Source organism: Dermochelys coriacea, chromosome 6 (assembly GCF_009764565.3).
Source record: "Dermochelys coriacea isolate rDerCor1 chromosome 6, rDerCor1.pri.v4, whole genome shotgun sequence".
Taxonomy (NCBI): Eukaryota; Metazoa; Chordata; order Testudines; family Dermochelyidae; genus Dermochelys; species Dermochelys coriacea.
In genome coordinates this window covers 2,354,962-2,381,696 of record NC_050073.1, presented here as the reverse complement: position 1 = coordinate 2,381,696, position 26,735 = coordinate 2,354,962, and the positions used below count along the sequence as shown (strand labels likewise).

Below are 26,735 nucleotides of genomic sequence, written 5' to 3'. Positions count from 1 at the left end.
CCCAGTCAATGGCCCTTAAGCAGAGCCCAGCGCCGAAGACAGGGGGAGCCCTGGCAATATGTGGGGTGGTCTCTTCACCCCTTGGGCTCAATGCTAGTACCCGTCCCTAATGGCCGACCTTTCCCCCCTCCCGGTAGGACCGTGACCACCAGAGCATGAGCAGCTGCCTGAGTGTGAAGCCCCTGGAGATGCAGCAATGCCTGGAGGGGAAATGCCAGGAGCTGCTGAAGCACTGCTGGGGGGAGCTGTGGGGCAAGGACCCCCAGAAACAGGCTGCCCTGGAGGAGCTGGAGCAGGGGCTGGACAGGCTGATGGCCCAGTTCCTGCCAGGATATGAACAGCGCTTTAAAGTGAAGAAAGCCGTGGGGTTGGGCCTGAACACTGGGGGGAGTGTACGGCCCCTGCATCCCTCAGTCTCAAGTGTCATTAGTTTTCATTCCCAACCAGTGGGTGGAAAACTGATTCTCATATATTGTGTTTGTTTTAAAGATTTTCTCCTCCCCTGATACAGTGCGTGTGTCTCGGGGACAATTTTGGGGCATTTCCCCTCATTTCCCCACTGATTTGAAAATAATCCAAAGGGTTTCAGGAGATTAGGAACCCCCAAATCCCAATCTGACAGTTTTCAGTTCATTCTCAGCCCAGGTCCACCTGCCAGAAGCCAGTCACACTGGGGGGGCACCACAACAGCTTCCCCAAATGTCCTTACTGGGGCCCTCTGACCCCAGCCCCCGAGAGATCGGGGACCCCCAGGTACCCAGCCAGAGAATGCTAATGTGGCTATAGCTGCAGGGTCATTGGGGGGCTGCTCCAGGTTCTTGTGGAATGTGGGTGTGACGGATTCAATTCCCTGACGTGCTGAAATTACCTCTGAGCCCTTTTTCCTTGCCAGCCTAGGATTTCAGAACCCTGCCTTGTTGAGCCAGACACGCTAGCCTGCTGCAACACATACCCAGGATCTGGGCCACACCTCCAAAGCTGCAGACTTAACTGAAAACAGCTTAAGAAATGCTCCTGTCTCCAACACCCAGATACCCAGCTTCCAATGGGATCCAAACCCCAAATAAATCCATTTTACTCTGTATAAAGTTTATACAGGGTAAACTCATAAACTGTCCAGCCTCTATAACACTGGTAGAGAGATATGCACAGCTGTTCACTCCCCCAGGTATTAATCACTTACTCTGGGTTTATTAATAAACATAAGTGATTCCATTAAGTATAAAAAGTAGGATTTAAGTGGTTTCAGGTAATAACAGACAGACCAAAGTAAGTCACCAAGCAAAATAAATCAAACCCATGCAAGTCTAACCCTAATACATTAAGAAACTGAATACAGGTAACATCTCACCCTCAGAGATGTTCCAATAAGTTTACTTCACAGACTGGACTCTTTCCTAATCTGGGCCCAATCCTTTCCCCTGGTACAGTCCTTGTTAGTTCCAGCAGACATCTCAGATGATAAGCAGGGGTTTTCTCATGACTGGCCGCCCCCTTTGTCCTGCTCCACCCTCTTTCATAGTTTTGACACCCGGCGGGAACCTTTTGTCTGTGCTTGTCCCCACCCCTGCCTCATCATGGAAAAGTACAAGGATTAAGATGGATTCCAGTGTCATGTGACATGGTCACATGTCTCTAAGACCCCACGTCTCCATTCTTTCTGGGTTGGCCCACATGTACACAGGAAGGCTTGCAGGTAAATAAACCATTTACCATCAGTTTTCCTAGTCAGTGGGAGCCATCATGTTCCAAATGCCCCATTGACAGCCCTCACCAACAGTGATTACATTACAGCAGTGATGTGATTACAACAGTGATACAAGTTTATATCTTATTCTCCCAACTCCAGAAATAGAAATAATACATGCAAACAAATAGGATGAACACACTTAGTAGATTACAAGCTTTCTAATGACACCATACACAGGACCATTTGCATAAAGCATATTCCAGTTACATCATATTCTCTTTCATAAGCATATTTTCATAAAACATATGGAGTGCAACATCACAGTGGGGGTTTTGGGTTGAGTGGGGAGCTGACAGCCGTGAGCAGGGCCCTGGAGAAATGTGGGGAGAAGGTGGTGAGTGGAGGACGCCCAGTTCAGAGATGGTCCCATCCCAACCCTGCCCTGTCCCCTCTCCCCACAGAGATGGCTGAGATGAAAGCTGAGACGGAGGCAAACAAGAAAGCCGTCGAAGATGCAAGGCAGGCACATAAACAATTTGTGCAGAAGCAGGTGAGCGCAGAGGGACTGCGGGTTGGGAGTGAGGGGCACCGGCAGAGCTGGGGGGGGGGGGGGCTGGGCTAGCAGGGGCTGTGGGTCAGGATTCAGGGGGCTGCAGGTATGAGGGAGCGGCGCCCCCTGTGGCTCGGTAACGCTATTGCCCATCCCCTAACGGCCGATCTCCCCCTCCCGGCAAGACCGTGACCACCAGAGCATGAGCTGCTGCCTGAGTGTGGAGCCTGCAGAGATGCAGCAACGCCTGGAGGGGAAACAACAGGAGCTGCTGAAGCACTTTCAGTGGGAGCTGCTGGGCGAGGACCCCCAGACACAGGCTACCCTGGGGAAGCTGAAGAAAGAGCTGGACAGGCAGATGGCCCAGTTCCTAACAGCCTACGGAAAGCGCTTTAAAGGGAATACATACAAACAGTGGGGGGGTGCACATTTTGAAGGGCACTGTGCTAGTGGTGGGTGGGTATGTTGGAGGAGAATTTGGTGTCGGTGTATCTGCGGCTGTGATGGCGGGTGCAGAACGTTTTATGGGGTAGATAGATAGATAGATAGAATTAGATTAGATTAGATGGGTTTATAGGAAAAATATAAATTTACCACAGATAGCTAGATTTCAGAAGGACACAGACTGATTGATTTACAGCAGGGTCACCAAGATCAGAATCGAGCTCTGACCCCATCGATGTCAGTCAATAAATAACCCTGCCCTGAATCCTGTGCTCTGAGCCGGCCTCTGCATCCCTCTGTTAAAAGTTTCATTGCTTTTCCTTCTCAACCAGTGTGAGAAAAAATTGATTCTCATATTTTGAGTTTGGTTGGGTTTTTTTACATTTTCTCCTCACCTGAAAAAATGTGTGTGGAGGGGACAATTTGTGGGGTTTTTTCCCTGCTGATTTGAAAATGATACCAATTGGGAAAGGAGGTTAGAGAACCGCAAAACCCTATTTTTCAGTTTATTCTCCCAATGAAATCTAAAAATTTTTCCACCAAAAAGTCATGTCAAAAGCAACAGTTTTCCCACAAAAAAATTTTTTATGATTAAAATTCATTTTTTGGTGACAGTTGAAATATTTCCATCAGCTGGGAGGAGGGAGAATCGCAGCATCTGTGTGTTCATGTGGGGAAGCAAGGGGGAGTTTGAATTCATGTGAACTGACCCATGTTATCGTCCAAGTGAGGACAGGACAATTGTGCGTTTAACTCACACAGCTGGGGTCTGAACATCTGCACACGGCTTGTCAAACGGGTCACTCACACACCTTTTCCCCGAGCAGAGATCAGGCCGGAGGGTTAAAGGAAGAGAAACATGGATCTTCTAGCAATGGTGTGTCCTGTTCCCTGCTCCCCCACCCCCCCCGCCCCGAGCCAGCCAGTCCCCTGCCCTGGGGCTGGATTGGAGCCTGCACCCCCTAGAGGGGAAAGGCCCCATGTCTCTGTCAACCTGTCCTGCAGTGGCTCAGGAGAGTGAGCACCAGCCTCAAGGAAACAGGTAAAAAACAGGGCACAAAACCCAAACTGGCTGTGAGCCCCACAGTTAGATTTTACCAACCAAGTATCAAGTGTGAACTCCTCAGGTGCTGTAACAGCCTTAATTTGGAGTCCCAAACAGTCCCCTGAGGCACCCAAATCTGTCTGGTCACCCAGGTGAGCCTGCCTTTGTGATAGATGGTGCATTATACCAGAGATCACAGCAATATTCAGGTAACTCCCCATCCTGGAAGATCAGTCACTTACCTCAGGTCAGTTGCACCTCAGAGCTCACACCACAGGCGAGGCTTGTAGCCAATCCTGTAATAAACTGTCACAAGATTTATTAAATAAGAGCATTAGCTACAAAGTTAAATCTGGTAACCATAGATACAAGTGAGTTACAGTCTTAAGTTTCAGGAAGATGTGGTCAGGAAGATAGGGGCCCGGTTGGGATGGAAGACAGCCCAGAATGTGTAACGCCCCCGGGCAGGGGGAGGAGGGCAGGTGTCCAGATTCCTTCCCCACTCTGAACTCTAGGGTACAGATGTGGGGACCTGCATGAAAACCTCCTAAGCTTACTTTTACCAGCTTAGGTTAAAACTTCCCCAAGGTACAAACTATTTTACCCTTGGACTTCCACTGCCACCACCAGGGTTTATTGGGAAAATGTTGTTTGGAAATGTCTTCCCCCCCCCCCCCCCCCGCAAATCCTCACCAAAACCTTGCACCCCCCTGCCTGGAGAAGGCTTGATAAAAATCCTCACCAATTTGCATAGGTGAACACAGACCCAAACCCTTGGATCTTAAGAACAATGAAAAAGCAATCAGGATCTTAAAAGAAGAATTTTAATAGAAGAAAAAGTAAAAAGAATCACTTCTGTAAAATCAGGATGGTAAATACCTTACAGGGTAATTGGATTCAAAACATAGAGAATCCCTCTAGGCAAAACCTTAAGTTACAAAAAGACACAAAAAACAGGAATGTACCTTCCATTCAGCACAACTTACTTTCTCAGCCATTTAAAGGAATCAGAATCTAACGCGTCTCTAGCTAGATAACTTAATGAGTTCTAAGACTCCATTCCTGTTCTGTCCCCAGCAAAAGCATCACCCAGATGGAGAGAGAGGCTTTGTTTCTCCCTACTCCCTCCCCCAGCTTTTGAAAGTATCTCGTCTCCTCATTGGTCATTGTGGTCAGGTGCCAGTGAGGTTATCCTAGCTTCTTAACCCTTTACAGGTGAAGGTTTTTCCTCTGGCCAGGAGGGATTTTAAAGGTGTTTATCCTTCCCTTTATATTTATGACAGCAGGGCAGGGTGTTCGGATCAGGAGACCCTGCTGCAGGGGGCACATAGTGGGAAAGTGTGACACTCTGTACTTTGGGGGAACACCCTACACCCCCATTCGGACAAACCACAAAACTTCATGCCCCAGAACAAACATTTGTGGAGAGCCTCAGTTATCAACACAATTAGCATTTACAGTCAATTAGCTCAAATTATAACAGGACCACCAACTCTAGTCTAAACAAAGCCAAACCATGAGTCCCCCAGGCTAGACAGGACCTGGATTTTTAATATTAAAGGAGGTAACACATGCATCTTCCCTCCCCCCCAAAAAACAAACAAACATACAAGAAAACCCATCTCAGCCCCCAAATCTTCATGCCTTCTTTACACATCAGAAAAAAATCAAACAAAGGCCCAATCTCCATTTTTGCCCTTTTACCGATTTTAGAACTTTAAAAAATGAAATTATCCTTTACATTCCTAATTCCCCAAAGTCAGGGTAACTGCTGACTTTGTGGGGCTGAAAGACTGGATCTGAGTGTGAAAATTTGTCCCTTTTCACCGTTGCAAGTACGTATAGAACAGAGTGTTGGGAGCACGACAGAATAGGTTAGGGTAAGAGAATGCTGATTAGGGGAAAGAGGCTCTCAAAAAAATCTTGTCTTGAAAATAGCCACAGGGTTGGTTTAGTAGTCAAGATTTTTTAGCAAAAAGAAAAGGAGTACTTGTGGCACTTTAGAGACTAACAAATTTATTAGAGCATAAGCTTTCGTGAGCTACAGCTCACTTCATCGGATGCATTTGGTGGAAAAAACAGAGGAGAGATTTATATACACACACAGAGAGAACATGAAACAATGGGTTTATCATACACACTGTAAGGAGAGTGATCACTTAAGATAAGCCATCACCAGCAGCAGGGGGGGGAAGGAGGAAAACCTTTCATGGTGACAAGCAGGTAGGCTAATTCCAGCAGTTAACAAGAATATCAGAGGAACAGTGGGGGGTGGGGTGGGGTGGGAGGGAGAAATACCATGGGGAACATGGGGAAATAGTTTTACTTTGTGTAATGACTCATCCATTCCCAGTCTCTTTTAAGTGAGATACTGTGCCACTAAAATAATCATGCAACATCCAAATTTTACACTTCTTACAGCTTTTTTTTTTTACACATACTCAGGGATCAAACTATGGCTCTGATCCTGATATTACTCTCTCGGGATCAGTCATAGATAATTTCCACCACCCGCTTCCCTTTTGGGGAAGCAATAATTAAAAAGCTGTTCAGGGACTGGGGTAGAATTTATGGTGCAAATTTAGGTCATTTGATCAACAGGTTCCCAATATAGGTGTCCCCCACCCACACATTATGAGCTTCTTTTAATTTCCAAAGTACTCTAAAATCCACATGCACGATGAGATTATCTAGGATATTGTATGCTACAACAGGGGCAACAGGGGCAAGTTTGGAATAATTTGGTTCAGGCGTTCTTCAGACACTGTCCTCCTCAATAAGAAAATTTTAATATTTCAGTTGCTCTAAAACTGACATGCATCGTGAGGTTACTTTGAACAGTGGTATTCCACAACTGAAACTGAGGTAGGGGGAACTCCCATTGAGATGAATGGGTCATTTCACACTACCCAAAGCTATTGTGTTAGACTATTCATCTCTTTGGAGCATCCTAATTCATCTGAGCCCACCCCACCAAAGTGAATGGTCCATTCCACACATCAACAGTATTCCTGAGAGCAGAGCACCTTCCTTTACATGAGCTCCTTGAAGTAGATACAATGTCTGGGGCACCCTGCTATTCCTCTTGCAGCCTCCCGCTGGTGGATGTGCTCCTCACAGCCCATCAGTTACCATCGTCTTTTCTTCCTATGGCCCTTCCAGCCCTACTGGGGGTATGGTGGGACCAGGAGGAGGGCAGAGCTGGTAGCTAAAGTGGAAGATCATCCCCCTCCCACAGGTGCCCTCCAATCGTGCCCCCTCACTAACACCTTTTCCTCAAGAAACAAGGGAAATTAGCTGCCCAAACACTTGGTTAATGCTGGTCTTGTTTACACTACGGTCCCTTTGCCAGTATAGCTATGCCAGCTAGACTCACCCCTGCTTAGTACCCTCTTCAACTCAAGAAGTGTGTTTCAGATTCCAGCTGGCACTGCCAGTCTGACATGCCTTCTCTGGCTTCTCAGATTGGGTTTATATCTGCTGGTGAACCACAGCACCTCTCATTAGACTGCTTCCCAGGTTGGTGAACCACCTGTGGTTCATTCATGTGTAACTCCACAGATTTCATTGGGGTTGCTCCTGATTTACACTGCTACAAGTGAGGAGAGAATCAGCCATAGGCACAGACTCTGTGGGTGCTCCAGGGCTCAAGCACCCATGGAAAAATATAGTGGGAGTGGTCAACACCCACCAGCCACAGCTGGGGCAGCCATTCAGCTGTTCGGCAGCTGGCCTGGGACCTCGGGGGAGAGGGTGGAGCAGGGACAGGAAGAGGTAGAGAAAGGGCAGGGCCTTGAGGGAGGGGTGGAGTGGGGCGGGGCCTTGGGGCGGAGTGGGGGATAGGGCCCCCACTGGGAAAAATAAAAGTCAGTGCCTATGAACAAAGGTGTCACCACCTGGGATGGCGTCACAGCTCAGGGCCAGCCGCACTGTGGACTATTGCACTGCCTCCTTGGTGGAGGGGAGTGGACCTGAGGCTCCAGAGACCTCTCCCAACAAAGTTCATGCAGGCAGAATCCAGACAACATCCCCATGGCCCCTCTCCCAACCCAGGCCCCCCTCCCGCCGTAATGGGGAAACGGGAGCTGGGTCTCCATGGCCCATTCCATTCTTGGCCACGGGCTGACTCGGCTGATGAGGAAGTCAGTCCGGGCCTTCCACATTCCCCTGGTTCTTCCATCCAGTGTCTCCATCTCCGTACATCTGCCGCGCCCGAGCTCCTGCCCATCCCCTGAGTATTGTCCACCTGTGAAGCACGTGGAAGATGCCAGGACTGTTTTATGAACATTTCATGTGACAGACCTGCTTTCTGTCGAGCCCCGGTTCCACCCCTGCCTGCTTGTGAACCCTTGGCTCTGAACTCCTGGCTCTGATCCCTGCTGGCCTCCCAACCACCCCTCTGGTTGTGCTCTCTGGCTCTGCTGTGATTGCTGTGACCCCAGACTCCTGCTCTGAGTACTAGTTTGCACCGTCTACATCTCAGTGTGGGACACCCAGCCCCAAACGTGTGTGTAGGAGTGGGTGTGGATCTGGCTAAGGGAAGCCTTCCTAAGTGTTAGCTGAGAGAGAGGGTTGTGAATGGTTGGGTGGGTTAGATCCCTTTGCTTCTTAGGCTTTAGTTCCCTCCATTGAGATTAACAGAGCCGGCGTTTGGAAAAGGCTGGTGCCCATCCCTGGATTCACACAGTGGCCTCAGCTCCCGGTGATGCATCTGGCAGGGCTCAGACCCATTCCCAGCTGGGGTCTATAGCTATTTCCACTGTCTGCAAATGGGAGGTTGCACCGCAGGGAGGTGAAGGCTTGAGGCCTAAATCTTGGGAACAAAGGTGGAGTCCACGAGGTGGAGTGTGACCAACCAGATGTGGCCAAGTCATCTTTAGTCGCAGGCCATGAGGAGCAGGTCCTTAAAAGGGGCAGGGGCCATGTGCTCAGGACTGCACTCACAAGCTTGTACCTCCCGTGAAGGCCCTTTGCCCGGACTGCCTGGCCAGTGGTTCACCACATTGTATTCCATCGTGCCTCGGGAGGACTTACCTTCATCGTACCATCCATCACTGTGCTGTGGGACACTTACCTTGAAGGATCCTGACATCTCCAGTGCTGTGCCTGTCCTGGGAGTGTGAATATGCAAGTGTAAGTGTGACACCCCCGCCCCTTCTTTTGAGTTTAGCTACCAGTATAATAAACATACTTCTTTCTGCCAAACTCTGGTGGTTCATTAGTCCTCCCTAAGCTTACTAGCTGGCCGAATTTCAGGAAGAGTATCTGTAGCCCAGACACCAGGGTGATGGGAGACTGGGACATGCACAACAGATTCCATTCCATTCACTACAGATCAAACCTCTAACCCTGTGCAGAACCGAATCAAACCAGACCCAAATCCTTCCGAGAGAATCCCTCTGATCTTGGCTTCCAAACCTGTTTTCCTGAAACCTCATCTGCCATCCAGTGACAGGACTAGAACCCAGGAACCCAGATTCTCAGTCCCGCCCCGCTACTCCTCTAACACACTAGACCCCACTCCCCTTCCACAGCTGGGGAGAGAACCCAGGAGTCCTGGCTCTCAGCTGTCCCTTCCTTCCCCACTCCACTCTATTCCACTAGAGCATATTCTTTCCCTTCCATCCTCGTTGATAAATAGAATAGCTTCCCAAGTCCTCCTTGAGATGTCAGTGGGCTCTGAGGATAGACCTTACCTCACCTTTCCCCTTTACTGCAGCCGTCTGTCCTTCTCTACGCCTGGGGATATTTCCAGAAGTCCCTTAGGCTCATATCAATGGAAGATAGGAGCCTATCGATCTAGACCATAGACTTTGTCTAGCCTAGGAGGGTTTCAAGGGGTGGCCTTAGATTCTTGTTCCATCTTATGAACCCCGTTGAGAACTCCAGACTACCCAGAGTCCTATCTTAGCTCCTGCTGAAATGATAGAGGAGGAACCGAGCTTGTAGCTGGAGCTGCTGAAATTGAGCTCAAGGTGTGAAGTGGGGTTTGTGGTTGAGTTGACCTGGCACCATGGTGCAACATGGATTAGCAGAAGCACTTCCCCTCCCCTCCCCCCATTCAGAGCAATCATTTCCATTTAGGTCCATGCAGCCACAAACATGTTCTGTTCTTGCAAGGGGTCCAAACACATAGGAACTAGACCCTTTCTGCATCTGAAATTTAGCACAGCTTTCCCTCTGTCCCTCTCCATCCAGCCCCGAGGAGAACCTGCCTCAGATCCTGTACTCAGTGCAGGACAACCATAAATACTGTACTTCTTAAGCATTGCCCTGCAGGGCAAGTCTAGAGACCCATCCTGACTTTCGAAATCTGCTCTCTCTGAGCACACAGAAGCTGCATCTTTCTCTGAGGATCTGTCACCTCCTGGACTCTCTGGATCATTCTTTGCAGGTAAAGCCATTCCTGGATTTTCTGGTCCATTCTTCAGTGGGGATGTGGCAGAATTTGGTGTCACTGGTCCCTTCCCTGAGGACAACATGGCTTATGGCTTCTCAGGTTCTTCTGGCTTCTCTGGATCATTCATCTCTGAGGACATGGCATCTTCTGAGTTCCGTGAATCAATATCTCCTGAGGATGGGTGACGGTCTCTGGATTGCCTAGGTCATTCTCCTCGTGCGGTAGAGCGGTTTCTGGATTCTCTAGATCATTCTTCTCTAGGGATGTGGCACCTCCTGGATTCTCTAGCTCATTCTTCCCCGAGGTTACAGCAACTTGTGGATTTTCTGCTCCTATCTTCTCAGCGAACATGCCACCTTCTGGATTCTCTGCATCATTCATCTGAGTTACATACCCTGCAAAGGGAGAACAAATAGACCCCTCCTCATCACCTGACAGAATTCTTTTCAATTCCAGACACTTCCTTGGGTGAGAGAGAACGTGGATGTGGCTCTATTCAGCCCTCAGCCACTTTTCTGAGGCTGCTGGCTGCTGCCCTGCATTTTAGTTAGCTCAGTAGTGACGGAAAACATTAAAAATAGACAGGGAAATCCTGTGGTGTAAAGATTGTTAAGGTGTTACTTTGCGGGGTTGGGGGAGGAAGGCATGGGACAGTGACAAAAATATTTGGGGGGCATTTGGCACTAAATCCTCAGGTTTCAAGGAATGTTCCAGACATGCTGTTTAGAAAGCGAGAGAAGTCACTGTGATTATCCCAGTGACACGGTCTCCTCAAGAACTCACAGAGAGACAAAAGAAATGGCCAAATTAGAACCCAGAAGTCCTGACTCCCAGCCCCCTCTGCTCTAGCCATTGGCCCAACCTGTCACCAATACGCAGCCATATGGCAATATCTCCTGGCTACACGATATGTCTCTTTTACTCAATCCTGCGGTGATGTTATGAGTGCAATATAATATCTCATTGAAAGGTGACACAGGGCCAGAAAGAGTTAATAGGTTACAATTAATTTAGGCTTGAATAGAGACTGGGAGTGGATGAGTCATTACATAAAGTAAAACTATTTCCCCATGTTATTTCTCCTCCCACCCCACCCCCCACTGTTCCTTAGACATTCTTGTTAACTGCTGGAAATGGCCCCCGTTGATTATCACCACAAAAGGTTTTTCTCCTTCCCCGCCTCCTTCCTGCTGGTAATAGCTCATCTTAAGTGATCACTCTCCTTACAGTGTGTATGATAAAACCCACTGTTTCATGTTCTGTGTGTGTGTGTATATAAATCTCCCCAGTGTATTTTCCACTGAATGCATCCGATGAAGTGAGCTGTAGAATCGATGTCCGGAGGTTGGCCAGGAAACCCGGGGCCGGGACCAGGGTGTTGAGCCGGTACCAGAGCCTGGACAGGACTGGTTGATTAAGCACCAGCGCTCTCCCTCGAAGGGAGAGGCACCGGAGTAGTTCTGTCCATTTCCGGAGCCACTCTATCACCCCGCCCTCTAAATTCTGCCAGTTCTCCGGCGGAGAGGGATGCGTGGCAGAAAGGTAAACGCCGAGATACAGCAGCGGACCCGTGCTCCACCGGATGGCCTGAAGCGCGGGTGGGAGGGCTTGATCACCAGAGCGTACAGCTGGCCTGAGAGGGGGCACCCCTGCCGTACTCCTCACCCGAAGCTGACCGGTTCGGTCAGGGTCAAGTTGAGCCTGACCAAACACTCTGCGGAGGCGTACAGCGCCCGGAGAAAACCCACAAACTGGGGTCCAAAGCCAAACGCTTGCAGAGTGCTCAGGAGATACCCATGATCCACCCTGTCGAACGCCTTCTCCCGATCTAAGGACAGGAGGGCGAACGACAGAGCATCCCTACACCCGAGTTCCAAAAGGTCCCAAACCAGATATAGGTTGTCGAAGAAGCTGCGGCCCAGGACGGTGTAGGTCTGGTCTGGGTGGACCACGTACGCCAGCATGGACCCTAGCTGCAGCGAGATGGCTTTTGCCACGACTTTGTAGTCCGTGCTGAGGAGCGAGACGGGATGCCAATTTCGTAAATCGCGGAGGTCCCCCTTCTTCGGCAATAAGGCCAGCACGGCTCGCCTGCATGAAAGAGGGAGGACCCCACTCTGCAAAGACTCGGCCCAGACGGTGACTAGGTCTGGGCCCAGGACGTCCCAGAACACGCGGTAGAACTCCACGGTCAGCCCGTCCATGCCCGGAGATTTATTGGTGGGCATGCGACGGAGGGCTTCCGAGAACTCGGCCAGAGTGAGAGGCAGCTCTAGCCGGTCTCGGTCGCCCACGCTGACCGTCGGGAGCTCCTTCCAGAGCACTCTGCAAGCATTAGGATCGGTCGGATACAGGGAGAAAAGGCTTGCGTAGAAGGTTCTCGCCCTCCCGCACATCTCCACCGGATCCGTGAGAGAGGTGCCATCTTCTGCCAGTAGGCAGATGACATGTTTTTTAGCCCCCCTCTTTTTCTCCAGGGCATAGAAGAAGCGGGAGCTACGATCCATCTCCCGAAGGAGACGGAGGCGGGATCGAACAAAGGCACCCCGGGCCCGATGGTCCTCGAGGGTCCGGAGCTCCTCCCGCTTCTCCCGGCACGCTCCGCAGAGGGGTGGATCCTCGGAGCTGGCGGCCAGATGCCTCTCCAGCTCTAAGACCTCCCATTCCAACTGCTCTATCGCCGCATCCCTCCGTCGGCTGGCGCCCCAGGTGTAGTCATGGCAGAAGAGCCGGGCGCGCACCTTCCCTACGTCCCACCACCGCCATGCCGAGGGAAAGGCACGCCGATGCCCTCGCCAGTCCAGCCAGAACTCCCGGAAGGACGCCACGAAGCCCGCATCCTCCAGCAAGTTGTTGTTAAAATGCCAATAGGCCGGCCCCGGCCTCTCCACGCAGAGGAAGGCTGTCACGGTGGCTATGTGATGGTCAGAAAATGGGGCTGGCCGGATGCTGGAGGAGTGGGCTCGTGAAAGATGAAAGCGTGATAAATAAATGCGGTCCAACCGGGAGTGGCACGACCGATGGGCCTCCACCCGGACAAAGGTGAACATGGAAGTGTCATCCGGGTGGTGGTCGCACCAGACGTCCACCAGGGAGTGGTGTTCGACTATCTCCTGGAGGACGGCGACGGCGGCCGGACTCTGCTTGGTCCCCGAGCGGTCCCGCTCCTCAAGGGTGATGTTAAAGTCCCCTCCCAGGACCAGGCACTCCTGAGGATCCAAGGTGCCGAGGAAGGCGGACGCCTGCTGATAGAATTGCAGCTGCTCCGGGCTCGCTGCCGGGGCATAGATGTTGACAAGGTTGACTACGAGCCACTCCATTCAGACCCGAAGGTGCAGCAGGCGGCCCGGCACAGCCTCGGCGACCCCCAGCACCTCAGGCTGTAGGTCGGGGGAGAACAGGGTCGCCACTCCAGCCGTATGAACTGTGAGAGGGCTAAAGTAGACCCTGTCCCCCCAATCCAGCCACCAGCTGTCTTCGGCAGTCGGATCCGTATGGGTCTCCTGCAGGAAAACCACAGAGTACCCCCCCTCCCGAAGGAAGGAGAGCACCTGGGACCTGCGGAGACCCATCCTACAGCCACGGGTGTTCAATGTTGCGATGGTAAAAGGTGCCATGAGGAGGGCTGGGGGGGATCCTCGCCGGCAGGGACGCTTGCCGCGCAGCAGTTCGTGACCCACCCTGTAGGTGAGTAAGGAGTCACGGAAGAGGCGGACCCGCTGGTAGGCCGCGGCGCCCTGCCTCCCGGTCCTTTTTCCCTCCCCCATGAGGGACCTTGCTGCCCGGAGGATTTGATTAAAGTCTCCCCATCGCTGGAGGGCAAGCTGGACTTTGTTGCGGGAGCCACGGACGTCTTCTAGGAACTCCCGCAACTCCTCTCGCAGCGCATGGGGGGCTGGGGTTATGGTCTGGTTGCTTCCCGATGGGGCCCTTGGTACAGCCCCTTGGCCCAGCGAGACGGGCAGACAGGGTGCGGACCCCCGACGGGGCTCTTGATGGGTTGACCTGAATGCTGGGGCGATAGGGGGCGGCGGAGGGAGGATAGCAGCCCCTGGTGGGTCGGGACGGGCAAACACAAAGGCCATTCCCTGGGAGTCATCTGTTGGAAAGGGGAAGGAGACAGCCCCAGGGGCGGCAACAACATCTCGGGAGGTGGGCGGGATAAGGGCAGGGGCAGGGGTAGAGGTGAGAGTCTGGGTCGAGAGAGGGCTCTCACTGATGCCGGGCGCAAGCTCTCTGGTGGATTTGGCAGCCACGGCATCAGGAGGTGGACTCTCTTCTGTAGGGTCCTCTCCCGGAAAGGAGGTCGAATTCTCCTCACCAACGACGGTTGCCCTGGTGGCTCAGGTCCCGGCCGCATGGCACTGGCCGTCGCCTCAACAGGCTCGGCGGCTCTCAGCGGGGTGCCCTCTGCAGCCGGGTTGATGGGGGAGTCCAGGGGCTCCTCGGAGGTGGGAGCAGAAGCAACGGTTGGGGGTGGGAACATGGGGAAAGGGGGGCTGGAGTGAAGTCGCCCAGATCGAGGCCCGCTGGCATAAAGTGGTCCTCTGGGTGACCGGGGTCAGACCCAGGGCCTCGATCTCCTCATATATAGAGGGGAAATTGTTTTCCGCTACCCCGGGATTCTCCCCGCCGGCACCTGATGCGACTATTACTTCGGGGCACACTGGGGTTTCAGATGGTGCCTCGGGGGTCTTGGAGGGGAGGGACTCCCGTGGAGGGGAGATACCGCCTTCCAGTGCTGCCACGTCTTCCCCAGCCGGCTCTGGTGGGTGGAACACACCCGTGGGTAGAGCGGAAGGCTCGGCATCGGTGCCCCCCTTCCTGGTCTTCCGGGGGGCCTCCGCGTCAGATGGGAGGAGCGGAGCTCGAGCCTTCCGCTTGCCTCGCTTCCCCTGGACTAGGGCCCAGCCCTCCATGGCATCATCTGGGGGCTGGCTAGCAGGGGTTGTGTCAGGGGGCAGAGACGATGGCTCAGGGACTCGAGGGGGTAACGGTGGGGCAGCACAAGGGAGGGAAGATTCCCCTTGGGGCGGGCCCTCTCCCATGCCCGGCAGTGTCCCTGCTGCACCCCCCTCCACAGGCCCCGCCAGATTGCAAACAGCGGGGGGGGGGGCTCTCCCGCTCGTCTGGGCATAGTGGGGGAGGTGCCCCTTGGGCCCTAGCGGGACCAATGGTGGACTGGGAAGGACGAGGGGTGGTTTCGGCTGCCGGGCAGCCAGGGGCGTCGGCGATGACGGGGCCGGTGCCCTGCCGGGGCTCGGGGGTCCCGGATGCCCCTCCTTGCCGGGCCAGGGGGCAGTCCCTCCGGACGTGCCCCATCGCTCGGCAGAGGTAGCACCGGGCCTCCCCCGTGGAGTAATGCACCCGGTAACGGGCCCCCTGGTAGGGGACTAGGAAGGACCCCTCGAGTGCCTCTCCGTCACGCGCCGCCGGCGGCAGTTGAAGCTGCACTTGCCGGCGGAAGGAGAGGACGTGATGGAGGGTGGGGTCTTTGCAGCCCAACGGGAGAGGGCTGATGACAGAGATGGGCTTCCCCAAGGCAGAAAGGGCGGGTAACAGGGCGGCATTGGGGAGAAAGGGAGGGACGGAGGTCAGGACCAGGCGGACACCCAGGTCCTCTAGCGGCTCTAAGGGGACGAACACGCCCCCCACCGCCAGGCCCTTCTCCACCGCCTCCTGGGCGGCGGCCTCCGATGCTAAGAAGAAGACGACCTTGCCATACATTTTGGAGGTTGCCACAATGGCCGTGGGCCCCACCACCCTCACCAATGCCCGCACATAGGTCTCCACGTGGGGTGAGGCGGGCACCAGGAGGCAACGGACGCCGTGCTTCCTGGTCATGGTGGGAAAGGGGCCCCGGCCGCTATAGATGGTAGCGGAGGCGGTGGGCGGGAGAGATGACGTAGCGGCAGGCGGGGGGGCTGCCGCCACCTGGGCGTATGCTCTGGGGGCCTGGGGAGGGACACCTGCAGAGCTGGTGGAGGGAACAGCGGGGAGGGGCGCCCCAGCTGGAGATGGGGCCTGGGCATTGGGGGCAGCCCCTGCCATGGAGGGCCTGGTCTTTTTAGCGGGGCCCTTCCCCTTCTTCTTCCCCTGGCCTTTGCTGCCGGCTGGGGGGGCTCCCCCCAAATCTGAGGGGGTGATAGACGTGGCAGCAGTGGAGGTCACCCCGGTGCCCATCGCTGCTGGTGCCCCAGCGGGGGCGGTGGCAGATGGTTCGGCAGCGGAGGTAGAAGCTTGGGGGGGGTGACGGAGGGGCAGGCGGGGGAGGGGCAGCTCGGGCTGCTGGAGGGTCCCACCCGTCTCATCCCCCACCATCATGAGCAAGGAGGGAAGGGGGGACACCAGAAGGAGGAGGGAAGAGGGGAAGCAGGTCGACCACTCCTCCCCGCTAGGCTGCAGGCAGGGGAGGAGGGCATCAAAAGGGGTGGGCTGGACGGGGGGCAATCAGGGGTTAAGGGTCAGTCACCGACACAGGGTGGAATTCCGGCTCCTCTTGGTGCACTACGGGAGCGGGGGATACAACAACATTGGGGGTGCAGTGAAAAGGATTGAAACGAAAATGGGGAATTGCACAAGCACATGGGAGGGGTCATGGGCACACGGAGCGAGGGGCTAGGCAGGCTGGAGGTAGAACAGGGAAACCAAGGGGCTAGCTTCAGAGGCCGGGGCGGGGCAAATAAACAAAGGCTGCAGAAGGAAATGGGTGGGGCAGGCAAACAAACTGAAAGTAGTAAGCAGGAGCTGGGACATAAGAGGGCAAAAGCTGCAAAGCGCAAATGGGGCAGGTAGTAAAGGGCAAAGCTGGGGGGTAGGCAGTCCGGGGGGGGCACGTGTGCCCACGTGCACTTGCACAATGTCTGTTTAGGCTGGCTGCTGCTTCTGGCCCAAAGGGTGGAAATAGGGCGTGGCAAGCCAAGCAAGCAGCTGAGTCCAGAGGCAGGAGCTGAGGCGGATGGTGTACAGCCAGGGGGGGTGGTGGAGGGGGCAGCGGTGGTTGTAATAGTGGTGGGAGTTGGGGGGGACACACAGATGGATCGGGGGGCAGCTCCACGCCATACCCCCTATTTCCCTACAAACACAGTCAAGACCCCCACCACAAGAGCACAGTTTGAAAATTACTCAGTCTTATGGCCCCCTCCACAGTGGTCTGCAAAGTCTCTAGGTGCTTCCCCACTGGCAGATGGTCCCCTTCTTCTCCTCCTCTGGCTTCAGCAGCTCCAGCCAGCAGACTTCACAGCAGCATCTCCAGGATCTCCAGGTGGTGGTCCAGGCAGGCAGAAAGGACCCCTCTCAGGTGGTGGTGGTGGTGGTGTCCACAACAGCAGTGGCTGGGGTCCCTCACTCCTCCTCTCTGGGGAGTGGGCTAGCAGCCCCCCCCCCCCCCCCCGCCCCGGGGCTGCAGTTGCAGCAGTAGCAGCACCCGAGAGTGGGGGATCCAGCAACCAGGTAGCAGAGAACGGGGGGGGGGGGGTGTTTGGCCCAGCCAGGGGAGCAGCTGGAGCAGCAGGGAGAGCTTAGGGCCTAGTAGCAGTAGGAGTAGCAGCTTCCCACCTCCCTCCAAGCTAGAAGGCTATGGAAGAGCAGTGGGAGGGAGAGAGAGATTCGCTCCAGGCTAAACTAATCCCTGGTACCAGGGTAAGTGAAATGGCAGCTGCTCCAGGTCAATTAAGACACCTGGGGCCAATTAAGAACTTTCCAGAAGGCAGGGAGAAGGCTAGGTTGATTGGGACACCTGAAGCCAATCAGGGGCTGGCTGAAACTAGTTAAAAGCCTCCCAGTCAGTCAGGTGGGGGTGCATGTCAGGAGCTGTGGGAGGAAGTTGCGCGGTTGGAGAGGTTGAGCAGTACACACCATATCAGGCACAAGGAAGGAGGCCCTGAGGTAAGGGTAAAGTGGAGCTAGAGGAAGTGAGGGCTGCTGTGGGGGAAGTAGCCCAGGGAATTGTACATGTCATGTTTCTAAAAGGTCAGCTACCATAGCTGATACTATTAGGGTCCCTGGGTTGGAGCTGTCGTAGAGGGTGGGCCCAGGCTCCCCCCCACCTTTGCCCCCTGATTAATCACTGAGTCTGAGAGACAACAGAGACTGTGCAAGGAAGGATAACTTCTCCTCACCTCCGTCGCTGGCTTATGATGAAAATGTCTCAGTAGACTGTGAGCCTTGTCTCTAGAGAAAGAAGGGTTACGTGGAGGGTCACAGTGAGCCTCTGAGGCCAGCAAAATCCGCCAGGAAACGCAGGACCCACAGAGGCAAGGACAGAGCTTTGTCACAATATTGATCTTTTAACCAACTCTCTTTTTTTATAAATTTTAGTTTAGTTAATAAGAATTGGCTATAAGCGTGTATTTTGGGTAAGATCTAAGTTATCATTTGACTTGTGTCTGGGGCTTGGTCCTTTGGGATCGGGAAAACCGTTTTTCTTTTACTGGGGCATTGGTGTTCATAACCAGTCATCCCCATAAAGAGTGGCACTGGTGGTAATACTGGGAAACTGGAGTGTCTAAGGGAATTGCTTGTATGACTTATGGTTAGCCAGTGGGGTAAAACCAAAGTCCTCTCTGTTTGGATGGTTTGACGTGCCTTAATCATAAATGACACCTAGCCTTGGGCTGTGACTGCCCTCCTCTAAGCAATTTGTCCTGAATTGATACTCTTAGTTGGGTGCCGCCAAAGGCAGCATTGTTACACATGCTAAAACTGAAATGACTCAGAAAGCCTCAACTCATGGCGTCCCAGGGGCTGTAAATCTGATGGAAACTCTGGGAAGAGGCTCTGCAGACACTCCAGGAACTGCTCACAGCCGCGCTCCCCCTTCCTCTGGATCTTTATCAGCCGCCGTCAGATCCTCTCCTTTAGCTCCAAGAGGTTCTCCAAAGCCTCCTACTTCTCCTTGGTGACTATCCCCAGCGAGGCCACTTCATCCAAGACGGGGCCGAGGGTTGTTAGAAGGAGGGCGATGAGTCGCTCCTGTCCCTGGCGGATCATTTCAAAGGCCAGTGGGCTTGGGTCCCCGGGGCTGGGCAAGGGATTTGCAGAGAAACAACTTCAGATTTTTTGTAACTCCCCAAAAACCACATGCAACTCATCCACTGCAGCACCGCGCCCCCTAGCGCTGCACTGGGGCAATGGAGACAGCCCTGACTGCCAGGGGAGAGTGCCCCCTACTGAGCCCCTGCCCCAATTCCTGCAGCACTGCGCCCCCTAGAATCGCATGGGGGTATTGGGGCCAGCAGTCCCTGCAAGGGGAGAGCGCCCCCTACTGATCACCTGCACCACTCCCTGCAGCACAGCGCCCCCTAACACCACATGGGGGCAATGGGGCCAGCCCTGACTGCCAGGGGAGAGCCTCCCCTACTGAGCCCCCCAATACACACACACTCCCTGCAGCACAGTGCCCCCAGCACCGCACGGGGGCATCGGGGCCAGCCCTGAGTGCCAGGGGAGAGCGCCCTTTACTGGACAACCTACACTGCTCCCCGATTTTAACATTGAGAAGGAGGAAAATCATGTAAGAAAGGCTACAGCAGTGGAGAAAAGAACAGCAGTAGGAAGGAGAGAATGGACATGAAAAGGAAAGATAGCACCGCTACCAATGGCACTACAGTCAGGTAGGCGATACTGGCAATAGAATGACTGTACCCAATTAAGATGTCTGTACACCAATGCAAGGAGCCTGGGTTACAAACTGGAGGAACAAAAACTACTGATGCAGGAACTGAAACCAGATATTATAGGGATAAGAGAACCACGATAGACTCATAATCATGACTGGAGTGCGGGTATTGAAGGGTATGTGCTGTTCAGGAAAGACAGAAATAAAGGCCAAGGAGGTGGAGTAACATTGTAGATTAACGATATAGACTGTAAAGAAATTAGAAGTCAGAGAATGGATAAAACAGAGTCTGCGTGGGTCCAAATCACTTTGAGGAACAAAGCTACCAGAATCTCCCCTGGGTTAGTGCTGGGGTCTGCTACAGACCCCCAGGATCTGATTTGAATACAGATAGAGACCTCTTTGATGTTTTTCATGAAATAAATACTCCTGGGAGTTGTGTGATTTTTGGGAGACTTTAATTTCCCAGATATAGATTGGAGGACAAGTGCTACTAATAATAGTAGGGCCCAGGCAATCCTGGATGTGATAGATGATAGATTTCTTCACCAAATAGTCGCTGAGCCAACAAGAGGGGATGCCATTTTAGATTTGGTTTTGGTGAGGAGTGAGGAAACTCATAGAAGATGTTAGAGGGCTTTCCCTCAGCCCTCGCACTTCCCTGGTTCTTGTCACGCAGACAGCAAGCAGCAAAAGACCAGAAGTCCGAAGCGCAGACAATGCGATGTTTACTGGGGTTAGTTTCCAAGCAAGCATATTCCGAAGCCCTTCACGCCAGTCGGGGTTATCTCTCTACACCGATAGAGTCTGTTCCCCTGTGTTCCCTTCCCATCTCTGACACCGCAGAGCCTTGCCTGTGTTCCTGTTCCCTATTCCCTGTTCCTGTTCCTCCCACTTAGCAAACATGATTCTAGTTTCCCTTTCCCCCACTTCCTATTTGACCCTAGTTTATATAGTAATATTCTCAGCTATACCTTATCCAATCATTTTACAGAAATTTAACTAACCAATCCTAACATATTGTAACATAATTCTCTAGCTAATTATATTTACTACCCTAATTAAATCACCCCAAGCAAAATTAATTATACATCAGACAGAAACAATTAGAGAACCAGACAGATTAACAATAGAAAAGTGGGGGCCATAAAGATAAAACAATACAGAAATAAGGGTTTCACAACCATTGATAAGTGATTTCTTGCCTGACAGGATACTATCAAACTAAGTTTTCTTTAAAAAGAAAAGGAGGGCTTGTGGCACCTTAGAGACTAACAAATTTATTTGAGCATAAGCTTTTGTGAGCTACAGCTCACTTCATCGGATGCATACAGTGGAAAATACAGAGGGGAGATTTATATACACAGAGAACATGAAACAATGGGTGTTACCATACACACTGTAACAAGAGTGATCAGGTAAGGTGAGCTATTACCAGCAGGAGAGCAGGGCGTGGGGTGGAGGGGAACCTTTTGTAGTAATAATCAAGGTGGGCCATTTCCAGCAGTTGACAAGAACATCTGAGGAACAGTGGGGTGGGGGGGGAAATAAACATGGGGAAATAGTTTTACTTTGTGTAATGACCCATCCACTCCCAGCCTTTATTCAAGTCTAAGTTAATTGTATCCACTTTGCAAATTATTTCCAATTTAGCAGTCTCTCATTAGAGTCTGTTTCTGAAGTTTTTTTGTTGAAGAATTGCTACTTTTAGGTCTGTAATCGAGTGACCAGAGAGATTGAAGTGTTCTCCGACTGGTTTTTGAATGTTACAATTCTTGACGTCTGATTTGTGTCCATTTATTCTTTTACATAGAGACTGTCCAGTTTGGCCAATGTACATGGCAGAGGGGCATTGCCGGCACATGATGGCATATATCACATTGCTGGATGCGCAGGTGAACGAGCCTCTGATAGTGTGGCTGATGTGATTAGGCCCTATGACGGTGTCCCCTGAATAGATATGTGGATAGAGTTGGCAACGGGCTTTGTTGCAAGGATAGGTTCCTGGGTTAGTGGTTCTGTTGTGTGGGGTGTGGTTGCTGGGGAGTATTTGCTTAGGTTGGGGGGCTGTCTGTAAGCAAGGACTGGCCTGTCTCCCAAGTTCTGTGAGAGTGATGGGTCGTCCTTCAGGATAGGTTGTAGATCCTTGATGATGCGTTGGAGAGGTTTTAGTTGGGGGCTGAAGGTGATGGCTAGTGGCGTTCTGTTATTTTCTTTGCTGGGCCTGTCCTGTAGTAGGTGACTTCTGGGTACACTTCTGGCTCTATCAATCTGTTTCTTCACTTCAGCAGGTGGGTATTGTAGTTGTAAGAATGCTTGATAGAGATCCTGTAGGTGTTTGTCTCTGTCTGAGGGGTTGGAGCAAATGCGGTTATATCGTAGAGCTTGGCTGTAGACAATGGATTGTGTGGTGTGGTCTGGATGAAAGCTGGAGGCATGTAGGTAAGTATAGCGGTCAGTAGGTTTCCGGTATAGGGTGGTGTTTATGTGACCATCGCTTATTTGCACCCTAGTGTCCAGGAAGTGAATCTCTTGTGTGGACTGGTCCAAGCTGAGGTTGATGGTGGGATGGAAATTGTTGAAATCATGGTGGAATTCCTCAAGGGCTTTTTTTCCATGGGTCCAGATGATGAAGATGTCATCAATGTAGCGCAAGTAGAGTAGGGGCATTAGGGGACGAGAGTTGAGGAAGCGTTGTTCTAAGTCAGCCATGAAAATGTTGGCATACTGTGGGGCCATGCGGGTACCCATCGTAGTGCCGCTGATTTGAAGCAATACATTGTCCCCAAATGTGAAATAGTTATGGGTGAGGACAAAGTCACAAAGTTCAGCCACCAGGTTTGCTTTGACATTATCAGGGATACTGTTCCTGAAGATCTGATTGTAGGGGACAACCTTGGTTTGAGTGATCATGAGCTAATTCAGTGTAACCTAAATTGAAGGATAAAATACATCTACAACTTGACTTCCAAAGGGCAAACGTTAACAAAATAAAGGGAATTAGTTAGGGAAATGGACTGGACCAAAGAACTCAAGGATCTGAATGTGGAGGAGGCTTGGAATTTAAATCGAAGTTGCAGAAGCTCTCTGAAACCTGCATCCCAAGCAATGGGAAAAATTCCTAGAGAAGGGTTGCAGACCAAACTGCATGAGACAGCTTCTCAAACAGGTTATTACAAGAAAGCAGAAAGTCTACAAGGAATGGAAGAGGGGATGGTTCAGCAAGGAAATAGTTTAATGGGACTAAATCGGGGCCCCCTGGATAATCAGAAGCCAAGAATATTAAAGGAACTGGCACATGAAATTGCAAGTCAATAGCAAGGATTTTCAATGAATCTGTAAACTCAGAGGTTGTCCCCTATGACTGGGGGATTGCTAATGTATTAGTACCAATTTTTAAGAAAGGGAAAAAAAGTGATCCAGGAAATTAGAGGCCCATTAGTTTGACCTCAATTGTATGCAAGGTCATGGAACAAATTCTGAAAGAGAGTAATTAATGAGATAAATGTAAATGGTAATTGGGATAAAATACAACATGGTTTTACAAAAGGCAGATGATGCCAGACCAACCTTATCTCTTTCTTTGAGATGATAACTGATATCTTAGACAAAGGAAATGTGGTAGACCTAACCTACCTGGCTGTCAGTAAGGCATTTGTTGCAGTTCCACATGGGAAATTATTAGTTAAATTGAAGAAGACGGGGATTAATTTGAGCATTGAAAAGTAGATAAGGAACTGGTTAAAGGGAAGACTACAACAGGTCATACTGAATTCTTTCCCAGGTTTTTGGTTGGTGGGTCTTGCCCATATGCTCAGGGTTAAACTGATCATCATATTTGGGGTCAGGAAAGAATTTCCCCCCGGGTCAGATTGGCAGAGACCGGGGGTGGTGGGTTGCCTTCCCCTGCAGCTTGGGGCCCCGGACATTTGCAGGTTTTAACTAGTTTAAATAGTGGGTTCTCTGTAACCTGAAGTCTTTAAATCATGATCTGAGGACTCCAGTAACTCAGCCAGAGGTTCGGGGTCTGTTACAGGCGTGGGTGGGGGAGGTTCTGTGCCCCGCAATGTGCAGGAGGTCAGAACTAGATGATCATGATGGTCCCTTCAGGCCTTAACGTCTGTGAGCACAGAACCCCCTAGCTCCACCCTGGGACCAGCACTGATGTCCAGGGGAGAGCACCCCGTACTGAGCCACCCGCCTGCTCGCCGTAGCACAGTGGCCCCTAGCACCGCACTGGGGCATTGGGATCAGCGCTGACTGGAAACGGAAAGCGCCCCCTACTGAGCCCCCCTGCAGCACAGCTCACCCCCCAAGAGGGTAACCCAGGGGGAAGGGGAAGGGAGTCCAATGCTAGGAGCAGGCTTGGTTGGCTCTTTTGTCCTGCCCCTCCCTGTCCTCCCTTCACCTCCCTTCCCTCCTCTGGCCACTGTCAGCTGGTCACTGCTCCCCCATGGGCTGAGCCCTCTGCCCCCCCTCCATGCAGGGTGGGGTCCCCTGGATGGCCCCCTCCAGTGTGGCTGTCTTCGTGGAGCAGCCAATATCCATTCCTGGTCCCAGAGATGGGGGAGCTGGGGGAATTCTCTGCCTTGGGCTATACAGGGGGGCAGAGCAAGTGAGCTCGTGCCCTGATCTCTGGGGTCTGTTCAGGCCCGGCACAATGGGCCCCCAATCTCAGTTGGTGATCTGTGAAAGGTCTGGCACAATGGGGGTCTTGATCTCAGTCGGGGTCTGTGCAGTGCCTGGCCCAATGGGGTCCCGAATCTCAGCAGTACCCCAATACAAATAGCTAATAACAATAGCGAATTCAAGCACCCTCATTGGGCTGCAGAGTTAACGCCAGTTTAACTGTAGGGGCGAATCCTCCCACTGCCTCTCCCACAACAGTTCCATTCACTCCCCCATTGGCATGACTAGCCAAAGAACAGTGATAATTAAGTCTATGATTTCAGAGTAGCAGCCGTGTTAGTCTGTATTCGCAAAAAGAAAAGGAGTACTTGTGGCACCTTAGAGACTAACAAATTTATTAGAGCATAAGCTTTCGTGAGCTACAGCTCACTTCATCGGATGCATTTGTGAGCTGTAGCTCACGAAAGCTTATGCTCTAATAAATTTGTTAGTCTCTAAGGTGCCACAAGTACTCCTTTTCTTTTTAAGTCTATGATTTAGTCATGGATATTTTTCATAAATGTCATGGACAGCTCACGGGCAAGAAACAAAAATTCACAATCCGTGACCTGTCCATGACTTATACTAAAAATACCTGTGATTAAATCTTAGGGAGGGCCCCACTGGTGGGGCATGGAGGGGCAGTGCTGGGGGGGGCGCCCAGGGTCAGCGACTCCAGCTGTTGGGGGCTGCAGACCCCTCCCATTTCCCTGGTCCTTCTTACATGAACAGATAGCAACAATACCCGAAGTCCAAAGGTGCAAACAGTTTGATGTTTATTGGCGTGAACTTCCAGCAAGCTTAAATTCAAGTTCCTTTTTCCTCATTTTCAAATCCCAATTTACTTCCTGTTTGCCCCTAATTTATATAATAATATTCTCAGCTATACCTTAACCAATCATTTTACTGAAATATATCTAACCAATCCTAACATATTGTAACATAATTCTCTAATCAGTTATATCCCACTACTCTAATTAACTGACACCTAGCAAAATTAATTATACAGCAGACAGAAATAATTAGAGAACCAGACAGACTAACAATAGAAAAGTGGGGGCCATAAAGATAAAACATACAGAAATGAGGACAGGTTTCAGAGTGGTAACCGTGTTAGTCTGTATCAGCAAAAAGAACAAGGAGTACTTGTGGCACCTTAGAGACTAACAAATGTATTTGGGCATAAGCTTTCGTGGGCTAAACCCACTTCATCAGATGCATGCAGTGGAAAATACAGTAGTAAGAGAGAGAGGGAGAGAGAATGTGAAAAAATGGGGGTTGCCATACCAACTCTAACAAGAGGAATCAATTAAGGTGGACTATTATCAGCAGAAGAAAAAAAACTTTTGTAGTGATAATCAGGATGGCCCATTTCCAACAGTTGACAAGAAGGTGTGAGTAACAGTAGGGGAAAAATTAGCATGGGGAAATAGATCTCAGTTTGTGTAATGACCCAGCCACTCCCAGTCTTTATTCAAGCCTAATTTAGTGGTATCCGGTTTGCAAATTAATTCCAGTTCTGAAGTTTCTCGTTGGAGTCTATTTCAGACCTAAAAGTCGCAATTCTTCAACAAAAAAACTTCAAAAATAGACTCCAACGAGAAACTGCAGAACTGGAATTAATTTGCAAACTGGACACCACTAAATTAGGCTTGAATAAAGACTGGGAGTGGCTGGGTCATTATACAAACTGAGATCTATTTCCCCATGCTAATTTTTCCCCTACTGTTACTCACATCTTCTTGTCAACTGTTGGAAATGGGCCATCCTGATTATCACTACAAAAGTTTTTTTTCTTCTGCTGATAATAGTCCACCTTAATTGATTCCTTTCGTTAGAGTTGGTATGGCAACCCCCATTTTTTCATGTTCTCTGTGTATCTCTCTCTCTCTCTCTCTCTCTCTCTTCCTACTGTATTTTCCACTGCATGCATCTGATGAAGTGGGTTTTAGCCCACAAAAGCTTATGCCCAAATACATTTGTTAGTCTCTAAGGTGCCACAAGTACTCCTCGTTCTTTTTACACAAATGAGGGTTTCACAACCACAACTATTGAGAAGTGATTTCTTGCCAGACAGGATGCTATCAAACTAAGTTTTCTTTAACCATCTTTCTCTGGAGGCGATAGGCATTATCAGGACAAGATTGTGTTCCTAACAGCCCGGTAGCACCTTATTTCAGTGTGACTAGCTTGGAACGTGAGGATGTGACCATTCGCTTCCCAGCTTATGGCTGCCCCTGCTGCTTAGCCAAAGGCCTTAGCCTAAGCACAGGGCCTCAGATTGTCACAGTGAGAGAAGGCCCTTACACCGGCAGACAG

At 51.4% G+C, this 26,735-nt stretch overlaps 1 protein-coding gene across 1 annotated transcript; it reads left to right on the top strand.

Annotated features, from left to right (window-relative positions):
• Positions 1 to 101: 101 nt before the first annotated feature.
• On the top strand, positions 102 to 10,314 carry LOC122460547. The gene is made up of 5 exons (XM_043516073.1): positions 102 to 350; positions 2,154 to 2,240; positions 2,425 to 2,654; positions 9,928 to 9,983; positions 10,124 to 10,314. The coding sequence occupies exons 1-5, from the start codon at positions 156 to 158 to the stop codon at positions 10,312 to 10,314; spliced, it is 759 nt and encodes a 252-aa protein (XP_043372008.1). The 5' UTR covers positions 102 to 155.
• The last annotated feature ends 16,421 nt before the right edge of the window (positions 10,315 to 26,735 follow it).

Bases quoted from the DNA above. Each gene is read 5' to 3' on its own strand.
- LOC122460547 (XM_043516073.1), top strand. From the start codon at position 156: ATGAGCAGCTGCCTGAGTGTGAAGCCCCTGGAGATGCAGCAATGCCTG. The intron at 2,655-9,927 runs GTGGGGGGGTGC...CTCTCCATCCAG, and splicing joins AAAGGGAATACATACAAACA to CCCCGAGGAGAACCTGCCTC. The intron at 9,984-10,123 runs GTACTTCTTAAG...CATTCTTTGCAG, and splicing joins GCAGGACAACCATAAATACT to GTAAAGCCATTCCTGGATTT.